Source organism: Drosophila bipectinata, chromosome 3R (assembly GCF_030179905.1).
Source record: "Drosophila bipectinata strain 14024-0381.07 chromosome 3R, DbipHiC1v2, whole genome shotgun sequence".
Lineage (NCBI taxonomy): Eukaryota > Metazoa > Arthropoda > Insecta > Diptera > Drosophilidae > Drosophila > Drosophila bipectinata.
In genome coordinates, this window is record NC_091739.1 from 27777762 (window position 1) to 27801129 (window position 23368).

General features: G+C 44.7%; 1 protein-coding gene across 2 annotated transcripts; it reads left to right on the forward strand.

Annotated features, from left to right (window-relative positions):
- Nucleotides 1-6164: 6164 nt before the first annotated feature.
- On the forward strand, nt 6165-17933 carry Ets98B (DNA-binding protein Ets98B). 2 transcript variants are annotated; one of them, XM_017231341.3, is made up of 5 exons: nt 6165-6826; nt 13344-14136; nt 14195-14355; nt 16012-16186; nt 16263-17933. In XM_017231341.3, exons 1-5 carry the CDS (start codon nt 6788-6790, stop codon nt 16661-16663), a joined length of 1569 nt encoding a protein of 522 aa, XP_017086830.2. In that variant the 5' UTR covers nt 6165-6787; the 3' UTR covers nt 16664-17933. The 2 variants fall into 2 exon arrangements, with proteins under 2 accessions (XP_017086830.2, XP_043067954.1); XM_043212019.2 differs by lacking the exon at nt 6165-6826 and adding an exon at nt 12693-13041.
- The last annotated feature ends 5435 nt before the right edge of the window (nt 17934-23368 follow it).

Here is a 23368-nt window from a genome sequence, read left to right on the forward strand (position 1 = left end):
CCGCATCCTGCTTAAGCTTAAACTTTTGCCCAACTTTGCACGGTTGTTTATTTCACTAGCACTAGTAGCAGTATCAACAGGAGCCGGAGTGGGTGAGCTCGATAGCCTTCAATTCGGGCGGTAATCTTTAAATAGCATTAGTGCTCGACCAGCTCGGAAGGTGCAATCAGGCATTTTCATAATCGCATAAAGTATTTCCTACAATGCTGTCTATTCACACACAATCCCCCCTCCGAACCACCCATACAAAAGCGCCATGTCTGTGACTACTACTATATATACGGCAATCACAATCGAAGATTCAGACACTCCGCCTTACAGTTATCAAACAAAAATTGCACAAGCACAATTGAATTTATTCGCAAAAAGGATTTAACATACTATTCCAGTGCGAGGACTAACAAAACCATTGAAGCGCACCACCAAAAACGAGAGGGGAAAGCCGAATGGGGCGGGGGCGGTGGCAGTGGCAGTGGCATGCAAATAGTGAGGACACGGATGCAAGTTATGAGACAGAAACGAAAGGTACACAGAAAAAAAAAACTATACTGTTTCAAGTCAAAGTACAAACACCAAACATTTGTTTATTTTAGTTAAAGTTTTTTGTCCTTAAGCTTAAATGATTGGTAGAAACATAAACTTTTGAGTTCTTTCAACTTTGCACTCGGAATTGACATTCTGTCTTAAATATAGCTTTGACATTTTTAAAGTTTGAAATTCAAACCCTGTCAACTATATTTTGCAATGACATTTTTGATAATGTCAGCCAAGGATTTGTTTGACATTTAAGACTAAATCTTTCTGGGATGTCCGTTTCACATTTATGATTACATTTGTTGTAAAATTGTATCTAAATCTAATACTTAGTGAAAGGACAAAATTAGGTAATAATATTAGTTACAAGTAAAACAGTTTCTCTTATTATTAAACAAATTCCTTCAGTGCAGGGCAGAAAGTAACAAAACTAAGGAGCTTAGAGCTCCCGAGGACGTAAGGAATGGGGAAACGGAAAGGAGCTGCTGAAGATGCTCAATATGCTAGGATGCCGTTTGCATTCGGAGGACAAGAAAGACAATGGCCAGGTTAAGTGCGGCGGAAAAGGTGAAGCAGGGGCAGAATCTGGAGGCGGAGCAGCAGGGCAGCCAGTCAAGCATTCGGTTTTGGGCAACGCAATTTGCTACTCGATTGTCTTGACTAGTTCGACTAGGTATGAAGGACTGTCTTTCCATCGGTTGTATGTCGGGAGCCCTTGAGCTGCGCCATAATTCAATTGATTCCTGGCAACATTATACACGAATGGCCATTATCTTTATCGCTGGCAATAATGATGGCGACCTGGATGCCGGAGAGGTCCTGGAGTCCGACTACTGACGACTGAAGGCGTTCACCTGTTATCCTGTTAGCCTTCTTTCTCAATTGCATGCACTCGGCTTTCAAGGCAAATGAGCTCTACATGATTACGATTTGGTTCAAGTGACTTGTCATTGACGTCACTGCTGAGTGGGGGCAAAATGATGGCGAATTCCAAGAAATAAATAAGAGCTTATGTAGCTAGATGTTTCTAGAAACTGTCAGCCTTTTTGCATAAGCAGCTTGGCCTTGCTGCTGCTCTTCACTCGAGCATTTTTAAAATCGAAAAGAGCATGTCGGTCCTCCCAACGTAACTTCTCTATCAAATTTGTATGGGATACAGGAAAGGAATCGGGTCAGGGGCCTTCGCAAAGTCAACTGATTGCACTGAACCGCAAATTTGCAATTAATTATTTGATGGAAAACGAAAAAGAGATTGATTCGATGATGATGTTGTGCCTTTTGCGGCAATCCAATCCCAAAAAGGACACGCCGGGAAAAGCCTCTACTCTTCAACTTCCCCCTAAACCGAATAATTTCGAAAGGGGAAGTGGATTTTGACGGACTTCCTTGTCTGGAAACACAAATAAAACGTTTGGATTAATTAATAAATAGCAGAGACAATGAAGCCACAACTTGACAAAAGGTTTCATTATGCGGCCGAGGAAACACAAACACAGAAATTCGCCCAAAAAACAACCGACTGCAGAAAATTAATCAACTTCTATCCGGACGGAAGGACGGAAAGACAACCAGCCAGATACGGTCAGTGAGTTTGTCATTTGCATAACGGCATTGCATTTACCCACTGGCCTTGTGGTTTATTTGCGAAAACATAAATTTCGGCTTAAGTCCACAAAGTAATTCGCTTTCTATGTGGCTTGACCTTTGACTTTTCATTCCTGTCTGGGTGTGTGACGTGCGTATGTGTGTCTGTTCGGGGGTCAGTTCCTTTCATTTTAAGCCGTAACCCAAGGAAATTTCCCTGCCTTGGGTCCTTAAAATTTATTATTTGCTCCATTTATTATGCATTAAAGTTGCGTCAAGTGCAGGTTGGCCGCCGCCCCCGCTTTCCGGTTGACCGTTCGACAAAGAGGTCATAATTATTATTTACAAAAAACACAAATGCAAATTCAACCGCATGAAATAGTCCGTGCAATTAAGGTTACAGGGCTTCCATAGAAATAATACTTTAAGTGGACAGTTGTGGGCCACGCCGAATGATCTGGAATAGCTGACAATCGGCACGTGATTCGCCTGCGAAAACACATCGTCCGCCGTGGTGGCACTGTCAGTGGTGGTCCTGTGCCCGTCCTCGAACCGTGATTTAAAAATAATTAAACACGTACAGCGAATAACTGTAATTTCCAAGAGCTGCGCATCACAGGAGTGGGCTGGGCTGGTGAGGTGGTGCGCCCCGTTTTAAAATTAACATTTTTATTTATTTGAAATCAACGCGCCGGCTCATTGAGCCGACACTCAAAATGTCGCGCTCCTTTGGCCGGAGACCAGCATTCCGGTGATTACACGGCACGGCGGAGCACGGACGGAATCGCGTGAAGTACCCTTTGGGGCATTGGACAAATCGCTAACGGTGGCCCTGGCGGTGGTGAGCCGTTCGGAGGTGGCAATTATTTACATGCCCGCATATTGAGCCGGCCCGGCCAGCGGATTACATTTGTGAATGGCTTTCGAGCGGATTTCCATGTGAACTGACACCGCAACGATTCAACGAATTCAGACAAACTCCTGCCACTAGCTGGGATTTGGTGGCTCAATCCCCTCACATTCACAGTGTTGCCGGGTTTTTGGTCACAAAAGGCCATCCTAGAGAAAGCTTTTCATTGAAATGATCAGAATGAAAAGGTCTGCCAAAAAATGCAGTTTGCAATTAAAGTAATGCGATAAAAATTGTCAAGAAAAATCAATAAAATATGCATGTTTTTCATTTAGTTGTTGGTATTTAAATAAAAATATCCTCTTTATTAATCGGATTTAACGTTGAGGTAAATATTTAATGGAAAAATATACAAATAGGAAGTATTGGCAGAGGTAATTAGCCAGAATGTTATGTGACACTTGCTTAAAGTAAATAGAGCTTAAATATTTCTTAGTTTAGATTCCTGATACAAGAACTCAGATGGTTCTGTAAAACTCGCATCTCTTGACCGGAAAAAAGTCAAATGAACAGCTCTAGTCCCCGGAGAATCGCACTGCTACTCGGATGTCCAAAGGGCGTGCAACAGTTTGCTCAACAATCCGGCCGTTTGAGATGGGAGGTGACTCCCCGAAAGCCTTTTCCACCACCCACCGCCTACCCCTTGTCCATTGTGGATGCAGTGCTTCCGGAGTGCGAGCTGGGGCATTGTGCTCGGCTTAAGCGTAACGGCTTTCATTTACATCAATGCTCCGGCTGTGGCCTCCTACACCGGAAGTGTCTCATTGACCATCCATCCGGCTGCATGTGCTGTCACGCCTCACGTCTTTGCCACGCCCCCTTTCAGAGCCCCCGCCCATGTGTGAGGCTTGATGCTGCCTTCTTCCTTCCCGCATTGCCTGTGTGTCTGACTGTGCGGCACTGCGTTTAAAGTGAGTCTGGCCCTCTATTTGTATTCGTCCAAAGGGGCGTGGGGCTGGACTGGGACTGGGACGGCGGCCCTCTCCCAGCGCATTAATCCTTGCTTTGATTTAAGACCAATCAGTGTGAGATCCCATTGGCAGCCCCTGCAATGCCGCCCCATCCCTCTTGCATTAGGTTGGATCACCCGGTCTCATAAGGGGAAACATGATGTCGATGTCCAGCAAATCAAATCAACTCTCCGGACTCAATACTTGGCTTGATTCGACTGCACAGAGCCAGCCACAGGTTATCCTGCAACCACAGTCAGTGTTCAGGTCTACAAGGCCTCAATTGGGAACTGATTTATCTTGCAGCAGGCTGATTAAATGATGCTTAGTGGCGCCACCGGTGATTCAATGGGTTATCCAATGCCTCACTCGAAAATGTAGAGACTGTTATGGGACTTGGGCATCCTGATGTTTCCGACTGCTGCAAATGAAAGTTTAAGGTTGTTATTACACTGTGTGTGCAAAATAGTAAACTATGGCTTCAATGCAAGCTAGCTATCCTGTTGTATACTAAGTTTTAAAGTAAACCCTCAGTTGAAAACACCTGTTTTTAGATGTTTGTTTTCTTAAAGTAGTTTCACCTGAAATTTAAATTCAATTTCCTTTGAGGAGGCTTTATTAGGTTTCCGCTCGTGGCCCGAGTTTTCTATGGATCAAGGCTCATCATTAAAACCCTAGAAGCTAGGGTTATTCCCACCTGATTAATCCCAGTCCAGGCAGCCCGCGGAGGCGTCACCACGGACATTTCCCTATTGAACGCTCGTCCGACCCCAGGGGCTGATTCAGCTGTTTGTCGCAGCCTTTGCTGGTCCTGCCACTTTGGCACGTTTTGTGACCAATGCGGAACAGATAGGTTAACGTCTGGCCCTAGCCGCATCCCGCGGTGGTCGCGGCACGCCATTAGAACGGTGCTCCTTTGAGCCATCTGTCCGTCACCGAGGCAACAGATCCATTTTGCGATAACCGGCTAGCTGGGGGCGAGTCCGGATGGCTGGCTAGTCCGGCGATAAGCTCGGTGGGTCAGTCATTCAACATCCGGCATAATGATGGCCATCGGCGACCTGGCTGCTGCCTGTCCTGCCGCTCTAGGATAGCTGAGTGCCAATTGCTGTTGACATGTCTTTCATTTTAGACGACGCAGCTTCCTGTTGCCACACGAAGCAATTGGCCCAGCTCGGCGGCAGTCCAACAATTGCAGGCTTGTCCAGTTAGAAATCATCCGACAGGGCCCACCGGCGCCTGCTCAGACAAGGCGAGATGGCTTTTCACAAATTTTTAATGAGAATTGAACTAATAGCCTAATAGCCACTGAAAGCTTAAAAGCCTAAGAACAAAATAATAAGATTCCTAAATCAATTCAGGATCTCTCCTATTATCCTTAAGTCCTAAAAAGTAAGAGGATAACACTTTAAGCTGTAAAATTGAATGCTGAATTCCTTGGAACTCCGAGTCCAAAATAATTACATTCTCCTGAGGTCGATGTCCGGCAGGACATTTCGGGAAAGGATAGCACTGTGCTTGGCCTTCAGACGGCGTCACTGTTTTTATGAGTTGTCAGGAAAAGGGGAAAAAGAGAGTAGATCCATTGAAATTGTCATTGTGCCATGAAATATAAATGCCAAACAAAATTGTATTTCGACTTTTACCGATTCGTGGCTTTGTGTGCGAGAGTGTGTGTGTCGGTCCCTGTTCCGGCGTCTTTGCGTCTTGTGGAACGGAAGCGGAAATGATAATGCAGTTGACGTGCAGCAGTACGCTGGAGCCATTTCAAACACACACACACACTACTGACAGCTGTATGCACTCGTATCTTGTATCTCGTAGCTGACGGGTTGTGTTGGTTAGCCAGACACGGTGTTTTTTTGTTTTTTTCTGACCGCCTTACTGTCAGAATCTGGCCGAGTTGTGGGGGCTGCGGGCTGTGGGTGTGGTCGATTCAATCACTGTTGCAGTGACAGTTTCTGCCCGTGCCACTTTATGTGAAACAATAAATTTCATCGCGAAATTGATGGACTTTTGTTGCCATCGATAGTGCCGTGGAAAAAGCTTGAGGGGGTCGACCGGAGACAGGGGGCCAAAAGCTTGGCTCAAGATTGGCTGCGAACCAGTTTGGCGGCTCAAAAGCTCCACCAGATCCGAAAGCATGAGGTAAGCGGAGCGATCGTGGCACACACCGCTCACAGAATTGAGCGTGAAGACTTTGCGAACGGTTGCTGACAGCGGACCATAGACCGCCCCAGAGACAGAGACAAAGACAGCCGAGTGAAAGAGAGAGCAACAAGCTTGCCAGTGGAAAATTTAGTAACGAAATGCAGTGATCATCCAGACATTCAGTGATCCAGCGAATGCAACAGACAACTATCTAGTAGCTACCAGTGTTTAAATCAGTCGAGAAACATTAAAGACTATCAATAAATATCAAAAATCGACGAAACTCATTATGAACCACACAAAGGCAGTGAAAAACAATTTAGACAGCCGATATAACAAAAGCAACGACCACTTTTGAGTGAATCTAGTTTAACATTTCGAAAAGCCAAAAACCAAAACAGCAACAAGTGAAAGAGCCAGACAGAGAAGGAGAGAGCGGCGCTCCGCGAGCCAGAACGAGACAGCCGACGACAGCCCGAGAGATACTTTCGCAGGCGAGGTTGATTTTTAGATTTTTGCATGCACACGCCAGCCACGAGCGACCTGTGAAAAGATACAGATACAGCTAGAGCTACAGCGCCAGCTACCAGCCTGAGAAGTAAATCATCCATATATTTATTCATATCCCAGGAGTTATTAACGAGACAAGAGCCAAGAAATGGAGTATGAGAAAATGCTGTACATGCCGAGCAGTGAGGTAAGTTGAAAAAAAAAAACACACCTTCTCAATAGCAGATACAGTATCTGTAGCTAAAAGTAAAAATAAATAAACTACAGGCAAAGATGCTGGCAGCGGGCTGATAACCTTTCGACCCCCCACTGCCTGTTATCAGTCGTCGAATATATCTGTATCTGGTGGCCCTGTTTGCCACTCGAACATTATGCGCAGTTCGACGGATGCGGCTTTTAATTAGCCCAGAGCCTCGTGTAGGTGGCAGATGTATCTCGCGAATGCGAACATATGTATCTTGCAAGTGCCAATGCGAATGCGAATGCGTGTCACTGGGTGAGAGTCGCTGGCAGGCAGAGCAGTTAGTTCAAGGCAGCAAAGCAGTGCCAGTAACACTTGCCAGTTACATTTTCGCATTCGCATTTGTCTTATGGCATTTCGCTTTAATTACAATAACAAAAACAGTAGCAGCTACAGCAACAAGAGTAGCAAAAGCCAGCTCCCAGCTCCCATCTCCCAGCAGCAACTAGAGAGCTAGCAACTTTCAAAAGATGCTTTCATTTTGCAAGAAGTGATTCTAAATGATTGTCAACTATGGCATGACAACAAACAGTGGCGCAAATAGTAAGAGCTGCCATGTCGGCCTGGCATTTCACTCGGAAAGTGCATTCCAATCTAACAGATACAACATTGGCAGAAGCACAGCACAGCCTCATAGCCTCATAGCCCGGTAGCCCGGCAGTAGAGATACTTTTTGTTGGACCTACTTAAGCTCCAAGTCTTTGACGTTTTTGCAATAAAAGAAAATACAGAAAAAAAACTTGTATTTACCATTTTTGATTGATTTGATGGAAATGTGTCTTTGCCGCGATTTTGCACGTCGTTGCAGCTTCTTCGTGGCAGCCCGACGCTTGTTGCTTTTCCAATCTCTCGAACAAGTTGAAGCCCCACTCATGTCTCATTATAGTTATGGACATAATAAAATAAATACTACTACCAACAATTATAAATGCAAGCGCATTTGCTGCCGCTTTCGCAGCTGAGCCCCACTAAGCCGAGTCTTGGAAGACTGCGGAGGAAAACTCGACATGACATAAATACTTCAACTTGTCGGGTCTTCTTTTCCTCCCAGCGCCAAGCCTTTCTTCGATTCGCCATGAAGTTGGTTCATTTCAGAATTTCCTCGCCCGCCTGACTTAAGCCCTACGGCTTAAGATACACATATCTAATGCTGGATGGGTTATCAATCAAACCGATTATACAATAATAATCACCTTTTTGGGTGTGGCTACCCACAAGCCCATTGTTGTGGCAAGAAGCAGTGCCAGCAAGAGCTCGAGTACTGCTGCCACGGCAGCTCTGTACTTCGATCTGTCGCCTGGCTTTTATGCAAATTGAAATGAGTTGGCTTTGCAACGTCTTACCTACAGAATAATTGTCACTGCGTGCAGCGCATAATGAGCATCAGCCAGGAGTAGCGGGAGGGTCTTGGAATGGAATTGGGATGGGGATTATATACATAGGTTTGTCAGGGCTCAGTGCCCAGACAAAAGCGCATTCCTTGCCATTTGAGCCATTAAAGGTTAGGGTGTGGGTCCCAGGCAGGTTGCAAGTGCCACTCAGGTTGTCTGTCGGAAAAGTGTCCGAATAGTTCTCAGCCAGGTTATTGTGTGGCATATTGAGTAGTAGTAGTTGCACAATGAGAAACTATTTGTATAAATTCCTTACGTTCCTTGTCCTTTGTGGATTATTAATTATATAGTAAACATTTCGCATAATGATTTGCAAATAAATATATCACTTTGATATTTTGCAAATATGAAAACCTATTATTTCTCATTCCGATTAACTTCAAAGTGTTAATTAATAGACTGGACGTGGTGTTTCTATGACCACAAAAGCCTCAATATGCCGGAACATTCTAGAACGATACAGTTGGCTTTCAGCATCCCGATATTGCGCATACATTAAGCCATGGGGGCATGGGAGTTGGGGCAAAAGAATGTAGCATAATTGAAATGTTGCACCTATTTGAAAAGGCGCTGGCTGTGTGTGAGTGTGATTCGAGATATTTATTAACCTTGCTGGGAGCCATTTATCTAGCATGAAATGTCGGCAATTAAATGCAATGCAAATACCCAGACTAAAGCGAAGAAACGGCAAGAACTGCACACAGAATTGCCCCGTCACGAAGCGACTAAGAGCAACAGATACAGATACAGATACACACTAGCACCGCTGCAGAATAATGAGTAAAACAACAGACACAAACAGAAGGCAGGGGGCGGACAGGAGGACAGGAGGACGGTAGGACTGGCGATGTAAAAATAAGCAGAAATAAGTCTTGTCTCTTTGACAGCTTAACCCACGCATCCAAGTGCTCGTAGATTGTACGTGGATAGAGTCGGGTTGGGGGATTTGCCAGTGTATCTCTATCTACGTCTCTGTATCTGTGTATCTGCGAGTGTGCTTATGCTGTTGACAGCGCACTTCAACGTGGCCATAACCCCTTAGCCCCCATCCCACATACCCACTACATACATCTGAATATATACATGTATGTATAGTATCCAGTCCCTAAGCGCGCGAATAAAGCGAACATTCATTAAACAAACAATTTGCGACCAGAAAATTGACGGAAAGGAGCGGTGAAGAGGGAGCTGGGAGGTGGTGCTGGGTTTCAGTTACTACTATTCGTGGCTTTTGCCAGCTCCATTGCCATAATGCGATTAGAACAGATTACCTGACAATTGTCGCCAGTCGGAGCCAGCGACTCAAACAGCCAGCGAACACCTGAGGTTAAGTCTGTGCGGCATTAGCATAGTTTGTTTATTTAGTTCAAAGATACATATAAATTAATTTAAATATCACCTGGCCATAACTCAACTTCAGGCCGTGTCACTACCCAAGGCCTTCAAAGCTGCAGTTGCAACAGCATACGGCTATATAGTATGTACCCTTCACTCGCAACCTTTTGTCTGAATCTGTATCTGATTCTGATTCCGATTCCGATACTGAATCTTTTCTGTTTCTGTTCTTTTTGCTGTCTGTGGTTCTGGAAGCCAAGGTTTCCTTTGTCTATTTGGGCCGCGCCCCGTGTAAGATCTTGTTAAGTGCGGCTATATGGATATATGGCTATATAGCTACATGGCTGTACTGCTATATAGATCGGTCGTGAGTTGGCCTTAGGCGTTGGCCATTTCATTCGTTCCATTTATTATCTGCTGGTACGACAATAAGCTGCCAGCTATTCGAGTGCTATCTGATCGCAGCTTTTAATAATGCTTTTGTCGTTCTTAAAACGTAAACTTGATTTTATTATTAGGCAAAAACCACACACACTCGGACACAGATATGTACATATGGCAGTGTGTGCGTGCCAATAAATATGCCACATTCTTGACTGTGGCTTCGACTTGTTCTAATGAATTTTGTTTGAGTTGACCAGCCACAAAAATCATAAAACTTGTTTCTATATTGCTTTTTTGCGGCTCAGCCTCTGTCAAATATTTTCAATTTATTACTCTCTCCCTCAAATATTATTGTTGCTAATTCCAGTAAGGGTTTTTCAATTTACTGGCCCAAAAGGGAAATCAAATCTACTGCTGCTTCGCTGCTTTTGACAGTCCGGCACAATATTTGCCTTGGCTTCAACTTTGTCTCTGATTTCGACAGCGCCACCATCACATGGAGTGATGGCCAGGTCGGTTTTATTTGGTTCGATTTTATTTGGGCTGCTTCGATTTGGTTTTCTGTTTGCTCATTGTGCTTCTGCTTCTGCTTCAGCTTCTGCTTTGTTTTTATTGGAAACATGAATTTTTATCAGCTAGCTGGAATTTTAATAAATTTGGCATATTCAATTTATTTGCTTCTTTGAAATGAGTCAGCTTCCAAGCTATGGCATTTTGGCAGCTCAAAATTGTTATAATTTAATTGGAATTCAATTCTTTTCGGTGGTGCGGTGCGTGGCAGGCAAATGAGTTTTGTCTTTTTGATGCTCTGTGGCTTACATATGAAATGAATATTCTTGACTTTTATTTTCAAATGAGTGGCATTAGTCAGCACGGACATTGCGATCGTTTTTCCAGATAATAGATACCATCGTAGCAAGTGTTGCTGGGCTGTTGTATCCTGTTTCCGGGCAGGTGGAAAGCCCAGAATGTAGATAAACATACGAGCAGTGGAGCCCCTTCACTCTTTTTCTCCCGAACCACTTCAACGACCTCTCACCCACACCTCACTCACAATCGGTTCTGGGCCTTTGTAATGTAACTTTAAAAATAGAACCGCCGGCTAAATGTGTCTATAATGGCGCTGTGGTTTTTCTAAAAATACAGCCCAAACACCAAACACCTGACAGTAAGAGCCATGCCAAATCCTAATTGCTGCCGGGGCTCATTGTTTTTCTGACACCAATCGCTTGGTGATCGATAACAGGCACAAAACAACCAATTTGTGACGTCCGATATTGGCGGATGGGTGCGGGTGTGGTGGCTATATTTATAAGCCGCCGACATGGCATAAATGCTGCGATATTTGATTCTTGGCTGGGCTGGCAAACGGCAACAAAAAAGCGTTTATTGACAGCCGCCCGATGTCGGACACGCCAATGAAATATTACCAGCTAAGCGAGCCAGAAAAAAAAGCCTTTTGTCTGCACTGGGAACTCCGATTCTGTCAGAAATGAGCTGAGCTTGTTTTCTCGCATTCTGTAGAACGAGATTTAATTAAAATTTACGAGTACGAAACATGATTCAGTTCGGCAATGGTAGGAGATCCAGGTACCCACAGCGCGAGACTGGAATAACCCGAGTGATCTAATTCGCCAGCTGCGAGGATTTCTCAGGGCATTCGATAAATCAAAGTCTGTGGATGAATTCTAATTCTGACCGCTTTTATTACCCCACAGATAAGATTGTTTGGAGGAATTACCTATTCTTCGAGTGAGACCTTTTCCTCCTGCCACAATTTATGACGGTTAATGGCCGTAAAATGTAATGGAAAAATAGTTTTTATAGACAAGAATTTTTATAAACTGTAGTAGTTAGTCGGGGACTAGTCGGAGTTTATAGCAAGTATAGTTGACATATTCACAGCCTGTCTGGCCCTTAATGGTCCATAAAAGGCCCGTAGCAGCTTAATTTGCACAAACATGCACTTTTTGCCAAGCAATCACATTTTTTTATGGCCAATTCCGAATGAGTCATTGGCTGCAGCTGCTGAATCATGTCCTTCGGCGGGAGGGGTCACACATAAAGCTTGACTTCCATTATTTTGGGGTGAAGTCCCTTGGGCCGCTTAGATATCGCTCTAATAATATGCAGATTACGCAAGGTAATCGCTAGCGAAATCGAGGCAAAATGTTTGCGCTGGCAATTAGCGGGAAGGCGAGAAAAGCGAACTGAAATCACTCATACGCCCCGTTGTCGAACAATTAAAACATACGAGTGGAAATTGTAATAACATCGTGACTAGTTAGAATTATGGCGTCGTCGCCGAGCCAATAACAATAATAATACTCAGCAGCCTCTCGCCCCCAGAGAGGCCAGAACTGAAAGTACTTGTCGGAAAATCCAGTATGAGCTGTTTTATTAATAATAAGCGCACAGCGCATAGTAATGGGCTCCCTGTCCCTTTGGCCCCCATCGATATTCATTTTCGCTATACAGGCCCCATGCGACACTGTCGATGCATTGGGTTGCTTAATGAAAAACCAGTTTCTCGCAGCTAAAAATTGGTAGCGCATTCAGGCTATATTAGCATTGCCTTCTTTTATGACGCTTTGCAAATAGAGAAGAAAACAAAAAAAAAAAGTACAGAAAATACAGAAAAACTGCGAGATGAGGTACAGAAATGTATGAGAGAGAACGCTTTGATTTTGATCTAGTCATTGTTTGGAGCTCGTAAAAAAAAGCACACAGAGTGGATTTAGACAGAGCCCTGCCCTCGTCTAGGGGGCTTTGGGTTTTTTTGTGGCGTCACAAGCCGAAGTCGCAGCTTGATAAATGAGAAAATCAATGGCACATCGGGCTTAGTACCTAACTTGCTCTTGTATCGGCGGCTTCGCATCTCGCCACCATACATCGCCCCGCTGGAAATCTAAGGTTAAGAACAATCCAAGCTCGAATTCATCAACAAACAACAAACAGAAACCGAAACAGAAACAGAGATCCCAAGTCCGAAAACAGAAACCGAATTTGTAGTCGCATTCGAAAAAATTTCCATACATTGTTGCTGGTCAGGTAGGTGCGAGTACGAATTAGAAAGGCGGCCATACAATAAATACGCAAGCAAATTCCAACCAAAAACCAGAGAAGCAGCGATATAAAAACAATTAACTTTCATGGGCGTGATAATTAAGACAGGTGGCCGCAATTTGGCAGCTAAGATCGGATCGTTTTTGTTGTTTTTGGCCTGATAATTAGTGAGACCCCGTCAAGATGGCGCCTGCCTTTGGTGTTTTGATTTTCAATTAGCGGCCCCAGTTTCTACTCTAACCCTGATTCTTGTACTAAATTCTTGGTTACCGTCTTGTCCATTGCAGATGCCGCACAGCCCGCAGCTGAAACCACTTCAGTTCCAGGCCCAGACGCCGCCGGATCAGTTCGCGTCCTATGCCGATCACTTCGACCTATCGCTGTTGCCGCAGGATCCCGCTCCTGCCCCCATTCCCACTACTGTTTTCCAGTACAACGCCCCCCAGATCAAGGTCGAGTGCGCCTGGGACGGCCCGCAGCAGCAACAACAGCAGTCACAGCATCAGCAACAGACTCCTTCCTACAGGACCTCCTCCCACCAGCTGATACCACCTCCGCCCGCCTATCCGCACAGCGCCTACCCCTCCCCACAGTCCAGTCCCCTGCAGTCCGAGTTCGCCGCTTTTGGTTTTGGAAAATTCGGAGGCAGCTACGACAGTCTTAACAGCTTGAGCAGCCCCTCCCCCTCGCTGGAGATCAAGCAGGAGCTGCACATCCTGCCACCTTCACCGCCTGAGTCCAACTGCGAGACTCCCTCGCCTCGCTCTTCCTGCGGAGAGAACATAAAATCCGAGCCCCTGGATGCAGACATTGAGAGTCTGATTGACCTTAACTCGCTGCTCCAGCAACAGAATATCCAAAGCCCTCCAACTGACACCAAGCCCGATCACCAATTGCTCCGCGAGTGCCTGGAGGACACGAGCTTCCAGAAGCGGCACAATCTGAAGCCACTGGCACTGGAATCCTTCATTGGCGGTTTGGCCGAGGTGCGTGGAGACTTTGAGCCTGTGATCTCACTGGCCCTGGAGCATGCAAAGCGGGAGGCCGACGCCATTTGCGCGGAGCTGCAAATATCGCAGGGTGAGCTTGAATTAGGACCTCCTATCTTTGGTTTGCTATAATCACTATTTTATTCCAGATCCAAATGGCTGGTCGCCCGCCCAAGTTCATGCATGGCTTCGGTCCACCTTGGCTCAGTTTGGATTACCCCCGGTGACCGACTTGGAATTGCAATTCTGCGAAAACGGCGCTGCTCTGACATTACTCAGCGAAGAGGAATTTGTCCGCCGCATGCCTGAGGTGAGTCTATTACTTAATCATCGCAAATATATAAGCCTTGAAAAAAAAGTTTGGAAACCATAGAAATTGAAAAAGAATCGTTAACAAGTTATTGAAAAAGTTTAAGATGAGGTACAGTTTTCTGTTATAATTAAAAGTTAAGGAACTTAAAAAGTAATAGAATATGAAAAAAATATTACAGATTAGTAGTAAAGCCAGTAGTAAGGAATGTGCGTTACTTTTTAAATAGTTTTCGATTACTATCTGAATCAGAGAAATCTGTATTATTCACATATTCCTTAACAAGAAAGATTTAAAAATCTTGAAGGAAAAAAACCAGTCGTAAAAAATGTCTTAAACAGATTTAGTCAATAATTAAGTGTTAAAAGTGTTAAGGCTGTAAGAGTCACTCAAAAAGCATGGTCGTGGTCTCCAAAACGCATGACTTAACTGGGCGAGTGCCAAAATAGTTGGGTATATTACAAAATCGATCACTCGGCGACGCATAAAACAATAATACAATGCAAATGGCTAAGGCAAAGAGCCGAGCGCCGCCAGAAATCCAATATGGAGAGGCCAATCAATGCGATTGAATTGAATTTCGCGTACGGGGCGAAATGGAATGGAAATGGAAATGGGAAAAAAAACAACAAAAACAATAACAAAAAGCAAAACAAAACGAATCGAATTGAAACGAAAACTAAAACGAAACAAGTTTCGTAACTGGCGTGTTGACGTCATGGCTGCCAGCCAGAGTCAGAGCGGCTTACATGCTCTGGGCCCAGTCAGCAATCATTAATACAAAAAAAAAAATTTGAAAAAAATCAGAAAGCAAAACGCAAAACTTAAAACTCAAAGCTCAAGATACAAAACTTAAGACTCAAGCCTCACAAACTCAAAAAACCTGTTGGCAGCAATTAGGCAGAGCAGGCATCAGCCATCAGCAATCAGCCAAAACTACTCCACATCCGAAGCACATGCTCCGAGAGTTTTGCCAAAAATATATCAATGATTACATTCGCTTAGGCTTGTTAGCCGATGTTGCTACTGCAGCAAGGCAGCATGGCAGCTCCGCAGAGGAGAAAAATAAAAACCAAAACAAAAGACTTAGGCAACGAACGTGAGCGGGCGACCGAAATCGGAGAGCAGTCAACACCGAAAAAAAAAAATAAATAAAAAATGAAAACCTGACAAAAAAAGCAACAGAAGAAAAAGAAACAAAATTAGTAACCGTGGTCATGGCTGTAAAGGTGAAAGAATGTGTGAAGGTTGTTTGGTGAAACTGCAGCACTTGGATGGATGATTACGAGCCATCGTAGCCGTAGCAGCAGCTCAGATGACTGGGCGGTGGGTTGGCGGGTATCTGGGGAAGAGCTGAGTTGGGGGGAGACTCGAACCAAAACTCGAACTGAGCCAACGACCAGCAACGACATTGCAAGGTGAAAGTAAGTCGTCGCCATGGTCTCTGGTTGCTGCTGTCTGTTCGACTCGGTTGTGGTTGTGGAAATGCAGCTCGCTTCGTCGAGGTGCGCATAATTTATGCACTTGGATAGCCAAAGAATTCCCAATTGATATGCCGTCTAGATTGAGATCTGGCCAGGATTAAGGCTTAGGCTAAGTTGTGCCCAATCGAAATGTCTCACTCTCGGCTTTTTCTTTTCACTTCTCCATTTCCAGAGTGGGAGTACGCTGCACGCCCAGCTGGAGATTTGGAAGATGGCCTATGCGGACCAGCCCGCTCATCAGCCGCATCAGCAGAACCAGCAGTCACACCAGTCCGCCCCGGCTGATCTTTGGCCTACCAACTATGGGATTCCCAATTTGGACATGGACTACAACGAGGACAGCGAAGGTGGGTTAGAAAACAAAGAAAATTTGCAAGAAAAACCATTCTTATTAATAATAATGTTTGGATTTCTTGTGCTTAGATGATGATGAAATGGAGCCAGAGGTGACCGTCACTCCTGTCAACAGCAGCGCCACTGCAACGAACACGACCACGCCCACCCCAGGAACAAAGCGTTCAAACGGTTCACGTACTGGAAGTGGTGGATCTCATATCCATCTGTGGCAGTTCCTTAAGGAACTGCTGGGCGCCCCGCAGGTGAATGGAACTGCCATTCGTTGGATCGATCGCAGCAAGGGAATCTTCAAGATCGAGGACTCCGTGCGAGTGGCCAAGCTATGGGGTCGGCGCAAGAATCGTCCGGCGATGAACTACGACAAGCTGTCCCGTTCCATCAGGCAGTACTACAAGAAGGGCATCATGAAGAAGACGGAGCGATCGCAGAGGTTGGTCTACCAGTTCTGTCATCCCTACAGCCAATAACGGTCCTTTACCTTTGGATAATCATTAGTTTAGGGCTATTTATTGCTAGTTGTAAGGGTTGTCCCCCTTGTTAACCCGTGACCCAGACCCACCTTGTTGTCCTCCCGACTACGCTCGACTAGCCGCTGGGGCCTAGCGAGTTGTAGTTCCAGTAGTTCTTGTACATAACACCCATCTTGTTAGGCACGAAGGTAAGTTCGTGCATCGATTAAGTTTGGCTCTAGGCTTAAGGCTCAAACCCAGGTCCTCCAGGCGAAGGTAAGTTCGCCGGGGCAGAGGTTTTAAGTTACCCCCTCCCCTCGAATTCCGATTCCAGTCTAGCGGCAGTCTAATCCGCATCCTGCAGCCGGTCGTTCGACTGCAGATGCGTATGTTTTGATTTACCGGCGACATCTTTATTCAACTGTTGCCTAAATCAGCGCAGGATGTCTCCCCGGAAATTTCTTGCGGGTTTTCACACAGAGCTGGAGCGCCATTAGTAGTCCGAGGCGAAATTGGCCAAGTGTTCAGCTAACAGCTCTGTGAGATTCCCCAAGTTCTCTCCATTCTCGAGCATCCTGTGTCGGGCAGCATGAAGGTGTTGCGGTAATTTTAGGAACCATATATCTATGATATATCAAAAGTAAGTTCTATGAACCACTTAATAAGCGAACAAATGTTAAAAAGAAAACAAAAGCGTAATCTTAAGAGCCCCGATTAGCCATAGGCCTCCTTGAAAGTTTTTTCTCTTCACCACGCAGCCAAGTTAAAAATCTTTCGACCTCGTCCGATTTATTTTGTTTCTAAATCTAGTTTTAAAACCATGCATCGATATCAATTATTTATTTTGTACCGGGTGGTGGTTTAATTAGGAATACTTTGTTTCCCCACATATTTTGATTATTTGCAATTAGCATAATTTGTGCATAATTCTGTCTAGTTTTTCGTGCATGTGACGGGTAGCGAGTTTAAGTTAATTTTAATATTTATTTTTCTGGCCAGGCCGGGCGTCTACATTATTGAAAGTCAATTATTTTGCTTCTATTTGCATTCGCATTAATGCAGGCGCTTTAATTGAATTATGCAATCGCCAGTTGGCAGCTAGGCTTATTTGTTAACCAAATAGAATAGTTACAGTTTATGAAAATGATTATATACATACATACTCTCACAATTAATTAGGATGCGCACATAAGCCGGCATAGCTTGGTGACTAGATTTATGTAAGCTTTTTCGAAACTCGAATTATTTATTTATTTATTCAACTAACATATATTGTCATGATACGCTATTTTAAAATAATAAAAATCACAGCAAAAACAAAGCTCTTTTTTGGGTGGAAAATACTTACAATATAAAAGGGGATGGCTAGGTTTTTAGATTGAATTTAGATTTTTAGATTGACCTGTCACTGTCGCTGCACTCACCTGTGACCGTTGCAATCAGCGAACTAGACTTGGTCCTGAAAATGAAACCAATTCTCTCGGGTTGGTATTATCGAGGCCGTACTATGAGATTTGGTCGATGTTGCTGCCCCGACTGAGATTAATTTAATGCGCCCGAATGAGTTTATCGTCTTTGTTGTCCCGTCCCGTGCCCGTGCTCACGGCCCAACTCCAATTCCAGATTCCAGCTACAACGCTGCTTCATTTAAATACTAAATCGCATTAAATGCCATCAAGTGGAAAATTCCCAAAAGCAATAAATTCATTCCTTCCAGCCGCCATCCGCTAGCATCCGCTTCTTGGCATGCTCTCACTTTTTGAGTGAAAGCTCCTTGCTCGACAATATTTGCATTATCCCGGAGACAATCCGGAGACCCGCTACGGCTTTCTGTTTATCCTCGCTGGCAGGCAGGCAGCCGTCAGCCAGCCTTGGCTTTCTTTGTCTTTGTCTTGGATTCCTGGGCTCCAGGACTGGGCTGACTAGATGTCTGGCTCACTGACGCTGGCTGACTGACTGACAGTGCCCTCGTCATATTTTCCTGCTGCCTGCTGTCTATTCCCTTCGACAAAAACTACAAAGACAAATATTTAATTGAATTAGTGCAGCTAGCGTTAAGCAGACGCAGCCAGATACTGTGTGCAAGGACACGCCCAGTGCCGGGCTAAAATTTGAATTTTGTGTTTGATTCATCAACAGGTTCGTTACCGCCCGAGGGCTTAAGATATGCGCCAATTTGGATTTGTGCCCGCCCACAGCGTTATCCTGCAAACGTTATCCTTTCACATTACTTCCTGCCCTGGCTGCTGCTGCTGTTCACTTCGGTAACCATTCTTATGTTAATTCGTCAATTCTCGAGAAGGTTACTCGGGTCCGGAGCATCCGAGCCATTTTCTACATATTTTGATAATTACGCCTTTGCTGTCAATTGACCCGCCCCTTCCAGCAAAGTTAGTTAGCCCTTTTTTGAGCCTCGGCTCGTTTTGAGGCATCCTGTCAATTTTCCGTTTAATAATAGCCACCACCACCTGCCCGGCATCCTTAACCCTCAACCCTTAACCCACTGCCGCCGCCCGGAGACATTTTGTGCGCATTGTTGAGCTTTTCAACTCCGTTGAAGGCACCTCTAATTAGCATAATTGGTGACATTGAAGCGGGCCCAGGTCACCCGGGGACCGGGCGGACCAGTGCCCATCAAAGCATGATGAATATGCTCAAAAGCCACGCCGCAATGCTACAAAAATATTCGCTGCTAATTAAATGTCGGGCGTAATCAATTAGCTTGGATTGACTGCCCTTCTGCGCCGGCCCACGCCCAATAAAATGTGTATATACAGTAGATAGGATATAAAAACAAACCTGAGCGAAAAGGAAATGCCAGAGTCGGGTTTTAAATTTTACATTAGACTAATTCAGGACGTAAATTGCCGGGTGTCTGGCCTGCATACCAAAACCCAAGAAGGAGCCAAGACCGAACCGCAGGTAAGTGAAAATTCAATTTAAATTGATGTCGACTGGCCAGCCCCAGCTGGAGGTGAGGGAGGGACTCCTTCCAGCTGAAGGAGTGTATATGCCATTTAAGTTAAGTACCTTGGCCGCACACACACTCCCGGCTTCGGACACACTCCACACCGATTGTGGGAACGTAAAACAGCTAACAAGTGGCCGGGCATTTGGGTCCAGCTGCCCATGACTGCGAAATCAGCGCCGGCAGCCGCCAAAACAGCAACATTTTTAAAAATTCATAAAAAGGCAACAGCCAGCAGACAGTGTTCGGCCACCTTTGGTCCTGACTGGTGGTGGTTTTGGGTCGTGTTTGCCCATGTTGTGTGGGGTGTGTGTTTCCGGCCACCTTCATTTTTCAAGTGTGTTTCAATTTTTGCACTTGCTACTTCCAAGACTACCGCCCCCTCCGGAAAACCTGAAAACTGCTGGCTCACCTTTCCCGTAACCGCCTGTCGGTGGTAATGAAATTACAATTTTTATAGGCCAGGCCATGAAAAATAAATGAGACTTAAGCACATTGCCGGGCACTGACTAAACTGTTTGCTGTTTTCCATGGAAGCTAGACCCGCCCGCCCGGGTTTCTGGTCAAAACATATTCGAGGGCTATTCAACAAGTCGATGCCTACGCACAGGGATATAAATATCCTTTCCTCATGGACCCCATGGTTCTGATCATACGGAAACTGAAGCCCAAAGCCTTTTTCTGGGTGAATTGGTATACTGGACCGAGGGATCTCTGCCAATTTCCAACTGTTTACAAGGTATGTGTTTCGTTTATACCCTTTTTCGGTCCTGGGTCCTGGCCGAATTTCAATTAACTTAAAAAACTTTTTGCTGCGAGGTGGGCGAAAAAGCAAAATCGCTTTGCTCCGTATTTTTCTAAAAAAATTTTTCCCTTTTTCACTCAAACGAAATTTATGCTGCGAGCGAATCGTTGCCTACATTCCGGGCTGGCCGAAATTGAACCGACTGTGGCAACATTTAGTTTAGTTAAGTGCATTTGATTTGCCATCTAAATACCCAGGGGGCGAGTTAGCCGCATGGAATTGCAATTTATTGAATTATCCACAACAGAACAGAATGCCGAGAGAGCCACAAAGTCAGAAATGCTATGAACAATAATCGCATTATGTGGCTTGACCTGTATTGTATATTATATACATATTTAACAATTGTGTTTAAATTAATAGTAATTTCATATTATTGAAATTTTTTAAGTAATAATATTAAAGAACATAAATACAACAAAAAACTAATTTATTTGTATTTTTTAAACATAAATATTGACCAAGAATTATGAAGTGGATGAGAAGTATGAAAACATTTAAAACCAATTATTTTCACAGCTTGACTATCGTTTGACTAATTTTGACAACTTTCATTTGAGGAAAATGCTCTGAACATCTCAGAAAACTTTTCTGATTAATTCTTTCTATAGATTCCTAACGCCGTCTGTGGTTATTGGTCAGCAGTGGGTCATTGACCTTAATCCGATATCGAATTCGACAGAGCCAACTCCTCGTAGTCCCGCTCACGTACTTGCGTTGGGCGTTTTTAATTAGTTGTGTCGCCTGGCTCGAATCGAACTTGCCCGACATTTAATTTAATCACGCTCTACACATATATGCCACAAATATTTGAGGAGCCAAGTAAGGCGCTGGAAATTGCGTATGCGCCATGTCGGCCATGCCTCAGACTCATTGTCTGACGACCTCTGATCCGCTGGGACCGTTGTTGCCGCCGGCTGGCAAATGTGTTGACGCATTTTACAATACACAACGGGACCAACATGGCCATGTTCTATAAGAGAGTGTGTGGGTGGGTGTCCGTGTGTGCGTAATTATGAATTCCATAATCATTTCGTTAATATTCGCAGCACGCGGCTTTGACGCTCGCTTTGGATAAATTGCAGCAACAGCAACCGAAACAGCAAGGAAGTCAAGGCCTCTGGAGTCAGCCGGCTCGCTGTGTGTGCTTATGCTTATCCTGCGGGGAATTAAAAATAATTTGGGTCGTTTTGGTGTTATGTTCCCATTCCCAAGCCCCACACTCTTCCCCCTTTAGCACCGACACCCTCTTTGTTGTTTGCCGTTTGCCATTTGTTGGCAGGTGTTTGCCTTTGAATCCCTCGACTCTGCCGCGCGCCTGTGTTGATTATGGCTTAATTTTTAGTAATTATATTAACATGATTAAATTTGTTGTGATTTCGCAGCCTTTTACGGATTTAAAAATTACAGGAGCCCAGTGCGAACGAGAAATGCTACGGCAACGGCCGCAACGCCTGTGAAATTCATTCTACGCGTAATTAGTCCCCGTAATCCAATATTGAATGTGAACATTTCGCTTGGCTTTGGTTTAGCGGAATATTTGGCTTCCGCCGGGCACTGCAAATGCATGGCAGTGCAATTGCATGCCAGCATCGCCCCGGGAAATTATTTTAATAAACTAATACAGTTTCCTGCCAGCTCATGCCTGTGTGACTATGCTACTATATACTGTATGCAGGACTAGGTTGCGGCAGCAATCCTTACCCATCGTGCTTTGTTATTAATTAAAAACGCACATGCGGCACTCATTAAATGCGCACAATTTGAAAATTCATTTTTATTTTTATTGGCCGGCCCGTACCCCATTATTATGGCAAGAATCTAATGGATGTTTTCTCCCTCCTCCCTGCGTCGTGATGACAGGACTTTGCAAGGGGACTTTGCCAGCTGACAGGCGGGGAAAGCCATTGGCATAAAAAATAAATCCAAAATTATGCAATTAAAATGGCACGTTTCGAAAATAAGTCGCAGAGAGGCCATACAAATGCCAAACGAATGAAAGGGGGAGGCAAATGCACTTGCACTTGAAGAAACTATCCTAAAATATTTTAATCATAAGGAACTTATAAATGAAATTCAAATTTAAGAAGACCTTATCTATATCTTTCCATTAATAATCTTACTCGTCATTCTTTTTCTTAATTTATTTTTAAGGAAACTTTTTTTCGAGTGTTTTTTTCATATGCAACCGAAAGCGGCAAGTTCAACCATGGCAAACGGCGAGGGCAATAAGGTAAAAACGCTGGGCGGGAAAATAGCTGAAAGTGTATTAATTTCTTTCAAACGCAACCTTGCGTGTCAAAGGGCAGGCGTTGTGTGTTATGGGTGGTCTGGCATGTGGCAGGCTGTGAGTGGGTGGTAAGTGGTGATTGTTGCCAAATAGGTGTCGAGGCAAGGTAACTTCATCCAACTGGTTAGTGGCTTGCATGATGTTGCCGCGACAACCACCTGCAACCGGCAATATGCAACCTGCAGCAGCTCTTTATTGGGATTGAAATGTAGCTTTGGGATGGGAGATTCGCAATATTTTCGAATTACCGAGAAAAAAGTATGCAAAGCGAGAAAAAAGTGGGAAAAATTGGAAATTCAGAGGACGAAGCAGAGAATGGCTGTCGAGTATCATAAGTTGGCTGAACTTTGTGCAAGTCGATGACTTGTGCTCTGTAATTGCAAGGACCGGTCCACGCAGGACTTTTCACCAAACAGCTTCTCGCAGTTGTCGTTGTCATATTGGCGCATTGCTTTGTGCTGCTGCGCTTTTGTGCTGCGCTGCCTTAGCAGCTTTTGCAGCTTCAGTTGCCCCAGCAGTCCCGGCTGCCCCAGAAGTCCTTGCTCCGCGGCCTGCCCCTGCCGCCTTGTGCTGCAGTTCGTTATAGCATACGCAACTCATAAATAACGCGAGACGTTTCTGAGGGGTTGCAGTTGCTGTTGTTGTTGGCGAAGCCTTTTG

Excerpts from the sequence above, each read along its gene's own strand:
- Ets98B (XM_017231341.3), top strand. The coding sequence starts at position 6,788 with ATGGAGTATGAGAAAATGCTGTACATGCCGAGCAGTGAG. Across the intron at positions 14,137-14,194 it reads GGAGCTGCAAATATCGCAGG|ATCCAAATGGCTGGTCGCCC; the intron begins GTGAGCTTGAAT and ends ATTTTATTCCAG. Across the intron at positions 16,187-16,262 it reads CTACAACGAGGACAGCGAAG|ATGATGATGAAATGGAGCCA; the intron begins GTGGGTTAGAAA and ends TCTTGTGCTTAG.